A 10,920-nucleotide genomic window follows, 5' to 3' on the forward strand; every position below is an offset into this window, starting at 1 on the left:
TATATATATATATATAGTCTTTTGTCTGGTGAAAAAAATTTCAATGGAACCTAACCCCCTTTATTTACATTAATTCTTATGGGGAAATTGGATTCGCTTAACATCGTTTCGCTTAAAATTGCATTTTTCAGGAACATAACTACAATGTTAAGCGAGGAGTTACTGTAACTAGTTCATGTTACCTCAATATTAGTAGTATTCCCTATACTTAGTAAAAGGAAGCATCTTAGGAATAGTGAGATAATGGTATTAATTATCTAAGGTAGGAGGAAAGACTTCGAGCACAACCAATGTACAGTAATGCCCTGTATTTGCCCTTCAGATGAAAACCAGGAAATATCTTTTTACTACTTTGCCCCTATGGATGAAACACGTTGCAGAAGACAAACTACAGACTTTTACTGAAGTGTTTTTAGTACAGCATTTTGAAACAAAGAAGCACCCAAAAAATCCTGAGCTTTGCCAAAGTATCTTACAGGGACTCAGCCAGGCTATGAAACTTCCAAGCCCTGCCCAATACTGCTGGAACCTTCTGTGCCAGGCTGCAGAGAAAATATTTGAGCTTTTGCCAGAAGAGATTCAGGTAAGAGAAGTAAATATTCACATTCTAGTACAGAATTTTAAGGCTTTGGTTTTTTAGGGTAGGGAGGGTTTAGGGAGCAAGGCTGGATGGAGGGATAAAAAAGCCACTATAAGATGTTTGCCTGAGTTTTCCGCAGTTGGCAAAAACTTTTTTTTTTTTTTTTTTTTATATGAAATCTGTACTGAGCCATTGGATTTAAAATTTGATGCAGGAGTTTTGGGTAAATAATCTAATACCATTCCGGTGAAAATTTCTTCAGATATTCTTTAGAATATGGTAAATTGTAGTGGACTGGAGTGGACTTTGCCTCACAAATAATTAGGCAATTTAAAAAAATAAAGAATTTGTAAAATAATTGTTGAAATGGAAGCAGAGAATAATCAGGGAAAAAAACAATTTTAGACAGAAAATTTCTCACAGTGACAAATTCCTTGAGGACAACAAACAGAAAATACACCAAAGGAAAAGCACTTTTTTTTAGAAGTTTCCAACTTGTTATTTTTGTTAAATAGTAAAATTAAATACATTCAAGTCCACCATAAATGCAAAATAAGTGATATATTTTCCAGCTTCATTTTATTTAGAAACTTTTTATTAAATTATCCAAATGAATAAAAAGGCTCCTAGGTTCTTCATTACTTTAATGATATTAAAATACAGTTATCCATGTATAAACACACACGTTTTTTTCTTTTTCCAGAGAAGTGACGTGGAGATGTATATTGAGGTAGCAAAATGCCTCTCAGAAATGGCAGATGCAGAGGTTGACCGGATTGCCCAGTTCTCCAAGGTAATCGTGTTTCATTGTAGGCTTCTAGAATTCTCCCCAACACTTGTTTATGTATGGGATGAAGACTCACTGTACCGTTTTACACGTCACTTAGAATATTTTAACACCTCTCAAATACTGATTAATGTATCCTCACATCAACCCTGTGTGGTAATGTCATTATCCTCAATTTATAAATGGGAAACTGAGGTAATGGGAAAAATTCCTGTTGACTTCAGTGGGCTTTGAATCAGGCCCTAAATGACTTCCCCAAATTCAGACAAGTCTGTAGCAGGGTCAGTAACAGACACTAGGTCTCCTGAATCCCAGTCTAGTATTTTAACCACAAGACCACCTCCCTCTATACATTAGCCATCTGATTCTTTAAACAGACTAAATACAATGTCGTAATCCACTGCGTCTGAGTTCATGAATCCTGGACACTGTTGCAAAATTGAAAAATTGTATTGCAATTTTTTGATTTCAAACTTGCCAGTATTATAGATTTATCACACTGTATTTCAGATGCGTTCAAAATATTTTATGGTGGACAGGATGGCTGAGGAGGATAATGAAATATAAAGCTTTCCAACTCCAGGTCACTCGCTCAAATAGAGTTGAGATTGATAGTGATCAAAAGTTATGATCTGGTGATGAAGTGACCTCAGTGGAATGAGTTGGTGATCTCAGATCAAGCCCCCTTATATGCAAGTGTCCATATCACATAACCACCATGGTACCCTTGCTGGCAGACTCTGTTGAGAGCAGTCCAAGAATTTAAACAGGCCTTTGAACTGAACTATCCTTTCACTATGAGGTTAGTCCCTTGGGTCAGGATGAAGTCACATTGGAAAAGCAGCGTGAGAAAATCTGCATTGCTGCAGCCCATGTTGTTCCTGTCTTGTGCAAATAAGACTTAAACCAGGGTTGTCACATTGACCCCTTCCATAAGCACTAATCATTGTTTACAAGCGTAAGCATGGTCTGATTGTACCGACTTATGTGCATTTCATGTGCTATTATATAACCCCACGTGATATGTATTATATACTGTATCTTGTCCAATCCATTTAACCTCCCCCCCCCCCCCCCCAAAAAAAAAGAGAGAAATCAGCTGGCTTAATGATTGAAGGATTCCTCCCATCTCTATACAGAGACATGTAGTATCTTCTACTGTTGTCACCCAGGAAGAATGTTTTACTTTAATCAAGTTTTTGTTGCTTTTGCAGAACAATATTGAAAAGACCACTTTCATCAAAGTGTATTTAGTTTCTCAAGGCCGACTGTCTTTGTTGAGCTTGAATGATGTGATTGGTATTGCGGTAAGATGCCAGCAGAAAGAAACTATTGCATGGATGTTGTTTCATAGTTTCTACCATGCCCGAATTGTAAGCCATGAAAACACAGGTAAGGCCACACTGAAGGAAGAAGTGAAAAAGCGTAATGAATCTGCACGAATTATTTTAAATAAAAGTTTTGGTCTAATCAAGTCTTTCTAGGTGTGTTATGTATTATTTCTGAAGTATTATAAATGGATGTGAGGATTTATAGATCAAAAATACAAGGTCACTGCTCTCCAAAATTTAAAGTCTAACTTATACAAATACAAATGGATAGGAGTTTAAATGGAAAGGACTTCAGACGTCATCTGTGTTTGAAAGATTTGCAAAAGTGCTGTATTTGATTGAAATAAGGGGGGTTAATTAGTATGTAAGAAGTGAGATGCATGAAAAAAAATACAAAACTAAGAGTAGCAGGAGATGATACAAGGAGCAACTGAGAGGCAAGCTAGAAAGGAAGGGAGTACACACTCCCAATACTCATGCTGAAAGTAGTTGGTGTTATCTTTGGATAAAGAAGGCAGGGCTGTGTTTTGAGTTAGCCAGGTCTGATTGATTGATGAAAAGTGTGTGATTGGTCTTGGTAGCTCTTACAAAAACTCAGTGAGGCAGTTATAAGGAAGGAATGTTATAGTTATATTGAAGAGTTATATGGTGGTATGCTTTTGGGTACTGGGAGACTCCTTAAAGCACTGAGACTAGTTGATTAGGCATATAGCTACTGTATTAATTTTATTGATCAAATCTGCACTGGAAGAGGTTTTACACACCACTTCTTATACTCCCCAGATTCTTTCCCAGCATGCACTGGACTCAACCCAAAGCCTAGATTTATTTGATTGGGGGGTCTCTTCTGTGTTAGTGTTGGAATGTCATGATCAGGAATCTATATGGGATGTCCACAGAGCAGATCAGTGATATCTGCAGGATGGAATTATTATGAAAGATTATTTTTTCATTATCTTTTTCAATGTATTGTTTTTAGTTTGCTAGCTTTAGGGATTGTTACAGCCATATTGTCTGTGTTATAATGTGAGTTTCAGCTGTTATTATTAATGTGCCTATATGCCTTTTGGCATAGGGGCACAAAAATTAAATGTTATGATTGTTGCTATTATTCCTCCCTTGGCTTGCTGTTTGATTGCTATGGTGTTTCCTGGTACTTGCTTTTTAAAGAAAAAGGAGTATTTACTATCATTTACATAAGACAATATTCTTGTTCTTACAGGAGTATTGAAAAGAATGGACTGGCTGTTAGAATTGATGGGCTATATCAGAAATGTTGCTTACAAGTCAATACCTATACAAAATCTGGATCTTAAAGAGGTACATACTGTGAAGATATGTAGCTTTCAGAAAAAAATGGTTTCTGGTGTAACTTATGTCCTTTCCAAGGAACATGTATTCGCTCACTTTTTATCTTTTAGAATAAATCTCCTTTTATCTCCATAAGGAAAATCACTGATTGTCCTCAAAAGGTTTTTAAAATGTACATATATTTAAAGTCTCTTAAATAAGTAAGTCTAGCACCTAACCTGTGAGAACAATGACAGTATGAAAGGAAACTATATCATGTAGAACTCTATACACTTGGAACTGTTAAAAGGAAAAGCTCCTTTATAGTATGTTAATTCATCTGTGGCATTCATTGTCCCAGTAGGTCAGAGTACTGCAGAGACTTTTTTTTTTTTTTTTTTTTTTTTTACAAGGGTTGGACAGTTCAGGGCTACCAATATTATTTGTAGTTATGCTTGCTAAGATACTTAAATCTCATGCTTTGGGGCATCACTTGATTGCTGCAGACCTCAGAAAGGAGCCTCCTCCCTTGCTATATAGTATAGCACTATTAGCCATGTGCAGTATGGAGGTGAGCATGTGACTAATCATCCTAGAGCACCAGCTGTTGGCTGCTGCACAGAACAGGATGCCAGACTTGTTGAAATGCCTGTCCATAAGCATTATTTTCCAGTGTAGATAAAAAAATGAATAAGTGCATTGCTAAAGAAGTCTGGTTCAGAATTATTTCCATTTGCTTCCCTTGCTTTAAGGTTTGTAGTTTTAAAATACTGTTGTACTACTTAAAGTACAAAACCCAGACCATTAAACTGCCTTTAGTCTTTCTCTTTTAAAGTTTGAGTATTCAGTTGCCTAGGATTTATCCTGGAGAATAAGATGTCATAACATTTTTTTCTTCTTTATTATTTAACTAATGAACCAAACTTGTCTGTTTCCTGTTTAGGCTGTAGACTTCCTGTTGTGGATATTTGCAGCTTCTGTGGTTGCCTGGGCTGACCATACTGCTCCACTACTGCTTGGCCTCAGTGCCAGCTGGTCGTCATGGAAACACAAAGAAGTATTGCCAGAATTGTCTGCCGATGATTTTGGCAAGCATCCAATTGAAAAGCTCTCCGTGCAGGAGACTCTTACTCTCCTTCCAAACAGTGTGCAGCTTTTGCTGGCTAAAGAGCCTTGGAAAGAACAAACACAAAAGGTAAAGCTGCACATAATTTACTTTCTAAAGGCCTGATCATGCAAGATGCTAAGCACTTTCTGAGGGTGACAGATCACCCTCAGTTCTCAGTGGAGTCAGCTCGGGTCTTATGTGAGGCAGCTGTTTCCTCTATATCTACTGCATCTGACTTGAGCTCTCATTTTTCTTTATCACAGTCAGATATGACTTACTTAAAAACATGCCCTTAAATAAAGTAAGATGCAAGTTGATAAAGAACACTTAAGGGTTGGGTGTTTAACATTAAGTAGGTTTACTTGTGGGGAGGGGTGTGTGCATGTGTGTATTTGTTCCTGCATATGGCTAGTTCGGCATGCATACACTTAGGGGCAGATCTTCTACCAGTGGACGATCTCTCCTTCCCCCCACCCCCAGTTTATTGTGCCCATCATTTACTTGCAAGCCTAAGTTAGGTATGCATAAGTGTGTGTGTGAGATTGTATGTGCCTAACTTGGCAAATCTGGCTTGAGTTTCCTGTAATGAATATAAATGGTGACCTCTGTACATTGACATTTAATTATTTTAAACAAACATGTATGCATTAAGGACTGGATCTTGCCTTCTTTGCACGCGCAAAACTCCCACTGAAGTGAGAGTTTGGAGGGTGTGAAGAATGCAGAACTAGGCCATTAATGTGCAGATTTGTAATTAGGTTTTAATAAAGCATTTGAGTCTGTGCCTTTTAAAAATAAACCATCCAGATATATCTGAAATATTGTATTCTCGTCTAGGCAACATACGTTACCAGAAAGACAACAACAATTGGAGAAAAGTCAGAAAAAAGTGATTAAAAATAATCTAGGTGCTGAGGGCATTGACTTCGGGAAGTCTGGCTATAAGAGTATGTCTGCAAAAAAAACCCCACATAAGTAAGTCTCAGAGCCAGGTTCAACTGACTCTAGCTTGTGGGGCTAGCACTAGGGGGCTAAAAATAGCAATGTAGATGTTCTTGCACAGGCTGGAGCCTGGACTCTGAGACCCATTCCCTTTCCCAGATTTCAGAGACCAGGCACTGGCCCGAGTGAGAACATCTACACTGGGTTTTTTTAGCCCTGTAGTGTGAGCTTGAGCCTCATGAGACTGAGTCAGTTGACCCAGGCTCTGAAATTCACTACTGTGGTCTCTTTTTGCAATGTAGTCATACCCTTACAGACTGATAAAGGAGGATGAGTGCAGATATTTAAAGGGTGTAAACATCAAATATGGAGATGAATTATTTACTGTGCTTGCTATGCTACAAAGTAGTGTAACTGGGGATAATGGGATGAAGGGAAATGTCCCCAGAAGGCAAAATTCAGACTGTCAGGCAAGATCTTGTGACAGTATGTTGTAGTAGGATATATTAAGCTGTGGAATATTCTTCCAAGGGAAATGGTGGAAACTGCATTGCTTGGAATATTTAAAACTAGATTGGACCAAATATTTGAACATTTACTAAGTGACCAATTCTACATTGACGGAGAGAGGCACTGAGTGACATAATATGTTTTTTCCATCTCTTATTACTATGATTCTCCAGCTTCTCTCAATCCACCCCAGTTCTGCAGTGTTTTATTTATTATTGTGAATGTCCACTGTTTTAGTTGGTGTTTTGTGTGAGCAAAATTCAGAACTTTATTAACTGTTTTCTTTAGCAATTTTGTATATTTCCAAAACAGTGTCAGCATGCCTTGCAAACAAAATATCAAGTCAGCCAAATGGCTCACTTAAAACACTGCTCCTTTTTTGCCCTAATGTCTATCCCATTCCACCCAAGGCTGATGATTAAAAACTGAAGTAGCAAGTGTGCAAACAAATAGCCTTTGAAAAAGAATTATAAATTCTAACATCCGACAGTAACTTTTGCCCTTTGACATGAAAGTAGGCTTTAAGCTGCAATCTAGTTCTAAATCTGTTTTACACCCGTAACAATTTCTAATAGCTTAACAATGATTTTTGAAAAACATATAAACATAGTGACTCTCATTTTCTATTTGATTTTTTTCTCTGCCCAATCATGAGTTACTACTTTATAGATTTAATAGTAAGACACTGAATATTATATGTCCATGTTAGGAATGAACAGCAATATTCACCAGCAACCAAATAAATGATGTCTTGGGAATTCACTGATCAAAGACGAGTATCATAATAGAAATAGGCAATAGTGAGGGCTTCCCTAATTTTCATACTGCAAAAAGAAATAACTTTGATAATCACTCAGATAATTCCTGTACTGTTGTGTTAAATGAAATACTAATGGACTGTTATAATGCAGTGATGGGCAACTCTAACTTGGGTGGATTTGCCATTCAGTCCAAATATACTGTAGCTAAACTTGAGTAGGGTGCATGTCTTAAGCCAGTTTGGTCAGAGAGAATTTGTGGTGGTCTGATATGGACATTCTTTTAATTTACAACTGCTATTCATTTTAATCTTAGTTTATTGACTGGCTGTTTAATATAATGGAGAGCCCTAAAGAAGTGCTATCTGAATCCTCCAGAGACATGTTGAAAGGTAATGTATTTCTGATATTGTTTATTCCTATATTTCCTTCAGCACAGGACAACAGCATTAGTCTGTTAAAGAAGAAAAATGTTTGTAGGTTAACAACATATGTTGATGACAGAAATACATATTGGCTTTAAGATAACCTCCACAAGCAAATAAACATTCTTCTCTCTTTAAATCCTTTTTTAGATTGTTTGATCCCTCATTTTATCTCTCTCACTCACCATGCAACGGAAAATCCAGATAGAATAAAGTGTTGCTCTCAGTTTTAGCATAAAATAGCGTCAAACACCAAAGCTTTGTTAATGTCCAGTTAAGGTTACTGGCATATATCAATGGCTTGAGTACATGTTATTTTTAAGGAAAGTTAGTTATAAAAAATATATATTTTAAAAAACTTCAAGTGTTAGTGCAAACTTTGTTCTGCATTTCCTAGTGTGTCATTGTTCTGGGAAGACCAGTAATCCAATCAGTTAATGTGGCCTTTAATCTTTGACAACCAGTTCAAAATTATTTAACCCTGTGTAACCTGGCTAATCCTAAAGAGTGTAAAACTGCTTCAAAACTAACCATTTTCCTAAAGTTTTTTCAGTGTGCACCTGGGGATGCTTTTGCAGGGACAGGGAAGTGTTTGTAGTGGCCACGAACAGGTTGGGTCCCGTGAGAGGAGCAAATTGTGATATGACCAACCTTCCCTTGCTAGAAATGACACATTTCCTTAGCTAATCTCTTTCACAGTGTCCTGCCATTCATATGGAAGCAACAGGGGGCTTGGGGAGTAACATTGAAGAGCAGGGAATGAGGTGGGATTATTAGCAAGAGGAGAAGGAGATGGGATGTTATTTTGTATTGTGGTTGTGCCTGGAGATCCTGGCTCAAATACCATCCCCCTTGTACTAGCTTCTGCAGAACCCTGAAAACAGCCAATGAAAATAATATAGAAATAATTGTGATACAGATGATTCTTGTCTTTTACCAAACAGTTTGTACATAATCATGTGACTTGTCCTTGTTTTCTCAGCTACACTTCTGGCTTTGAGGTTTCTACCAGAGTTCAAGAAGAAAGCAGTATGGACTAAGGCTTACGGTTGGTAGCCACAAGATAGCATCATCATCATATCTGATAAAGAGACGGCCCTTAATACTGAGAGAAAAATGCATAGCAGAAATGTTCAATCATCAATAAGTGTCATTCCAAAGAAATTTTATACTATGAAGTATTATGGGATTTTCTTCCCAGGGATTCAGAGAATAGAAAAGTCATTTGGTTTGTCTGGTCAGTAGGCCGGCTCCTATCCTGAGCTGTCTTGCCCTGGTATGAGGACAAGCTTTGGGCTACGTTTTGAATGTGAGTTAGAAATTTAAATTTCAGAGGTATTTAAATACGGTAGTGAAAGCTGCAGAAAGCCTTCTTTCTGTAATAGGTGGAACCTTTATATGAATAGGTGAAAAAATTAAAAACAAATCTTGCAAAATTGTTTGACTTGGTGTATTTATTAGAAGGCACAATATTTCTTTATTCTGGCTTTTTATTTAGCTTTCATTTCAACTGACAAAATTTCTGTTAACATAATTCCTCCATATTATAATATTCATCATCCAATGTTGTTGTTGTTATACCATGCACAACACTATTTTTGTGATAGTAGCATAGTTACCAACCTTGTAACAATTTTACCAGGGACACTTATCCAGGTAAGTGTGGGATCTGGGTGTTGCTAGGTACATTTTGATGAATTTCAGGTTAATTTAATCATGAATATTCCAATTCAGGGCCTCAGAAAATTAAGATCTGGATAATTTTCCAGAAGCTTGGATGCTTTTCAAAACCTATGAAGACCCCATCTTCCTTACACACAATGTTCCATCTCCTCAAATCTCCCACTCCAATAATACCCTTCCCCTACCTCCATAGATACCTTCAAGTTTCGGGGGGGGGGGGGGGGAGTGGAGTGAGGACAGCAGGTCTTTTCTACCTTTGCCATGTTAAAAAGAAGATGGCAGGTCTGTTCTCTCCTCAGCATCTTAATGTCTCTGAGAGGACATAGGACTTCTTCTCTCTTTCCTTCTCTTCTTCCCAGCAAGCATATGGAGCTACTCTTACTGGGGAGCCCATTTTCTCACCTCCCTCTAAGCTCCTTCATTTCTCCTGCTATTGAAATCTTATTTCCCTCTTCCTTTTTTCTAATGTTACCCTCCTGGCTTTGTGCCTTCCCATTTATAAGTCCCCTTTCTGAATCTTATTTCGGCCTGGTCCCTCTTCTTCCCTTTAACCCATTTGTGTGTCTCACACTTTAGCTCCCTATGTCTCCAACTTAAATAGGAAAAACATACCCCAATGCAAGGGTCCACACAAGATGGACCTTAAAGAGAAGCGTAATTGATGCTAAGGTTCTTGAAGAAGCCCCCTCTGCACTGGGGTAAATGTCGCCTGTAATTGACTGAGTAACTAATCCCATACTGGTCCCTAGTGTCTACTGCAGTGACCTCAATCTGAGCAGTGTGTAATTTAGCTATCCTAGATATGGTAGTTTTCTCAGGCAAGTATTCATCTTCATAGTATGCCAGAGTAGTATATTTATTCTCTTATTACTATTCCCAGTTTAGTATTCTTAACAGCTGAAGTGAATGAATAAATCTTCTATGTCTGCTATTTGGTTCTCTTAAGCAAGACCCTTTAACCAGTGAGAATCCGGTTCGGTACTTGTATATGCTTTATATTGCAGTAGACATATGCATTCTCAAGACATGTGTTTTCATTTTGGCTGTGTCTATACTGTGAGCTAGGGGTGTGATTCCCAGCTCAAGTACACATACTCACATGAGGTCTCATCTTGCTAGTGCGAGTATAAGTAGTAGTATAGCCGTGGCAGCGCAAGCAATGGTGGCATGGCTCTACCATGCTGTGTACATGTACCTGTGGGTTTCAGGTTGGTTTGTACTCAGTATGGCTAAGCCATGTTGCCGTTCTCATTCTTATTGCTGAGAGCTAGTGCAAGTACATGTACAAGAGCTGGGAATCACACCCCTAAGTCACAGGGTAGATGTAGCCTTTGTATTATCATTAACATGCCAGTAGTAATTCTTAAGAACCATCTAGACCAGTGGTTCTCAACCTGTTGACAGTTGTGGGCCGGATATATAGCTCTCTGTGTTATGTGGGCCGCATCCACACAATATATATACCACCCATATGGCCCTGAGGATGTCATAGGGGTCGCAGTTGTG

At 37.9% G+C, this 10,920-nt stretch overlaps 1 protein-coding gene across 1 annotated transcript in view; it reads left to right on the forward strand.

Annotated features, from left to right (window-relative positions):
- The window catches only part of FOCAD (focadhesin), a 200,311-nt gene extending 191,154 nt beyond the window's left edge, over positions 1 to 9,157 (forward strand). Inside the window, exons 38-44 of the mRNA XM_026652328.1 lie at positions 323 to 583; positions 1,284 to 1,373; positions 2,582 to 2,759; positions 3,921 to 4,018; positions 4,932 to 5,183; positions 7,623 to 7,698; positions 8,714 to 9,157. Coding sequence (XP_026508113.1) covers positions 323 to 583; positions 1,284 to 1,373; positions 2,582 to 2,759; positions 3,921 to 4,018; positions 4,932 to 5,183; positions 7,623 to 7,698; positions 8,714 to 8,787 — 1,029 coding nt within the window. The 3' untranslated portion in view covers positions 8,788 to 9,157. The remainder of the gene's footprint in view (positions 1 to 322; positions 584 to 1,283; positions 1,374 to 2,581; positions 2,760 to 3,920; positions 4,019 to 4,931; positions 5,184 to 7,622; positions 7,699 to 8,713) is intronic.
- The last annotated feature ends 1,763 nt before the right edge of the window (positions 9,158 to 10,920 follow it).

Source organism: Terrapene carolina, unplaced genomic scaffold, assembly GCF_002925995.2.
Source record: "Terrapene carolina triunguis isolate 2854851 unplaced genomic scaffold, T_m_triunguis-2.0 Scaffold113, whole genome shotgun sequence".
Lineage (NCBI taxonomy): Eukaryota > Metazoa > Chordata > Testudines > Emydidae > Terrapene > Terrapene triunguis.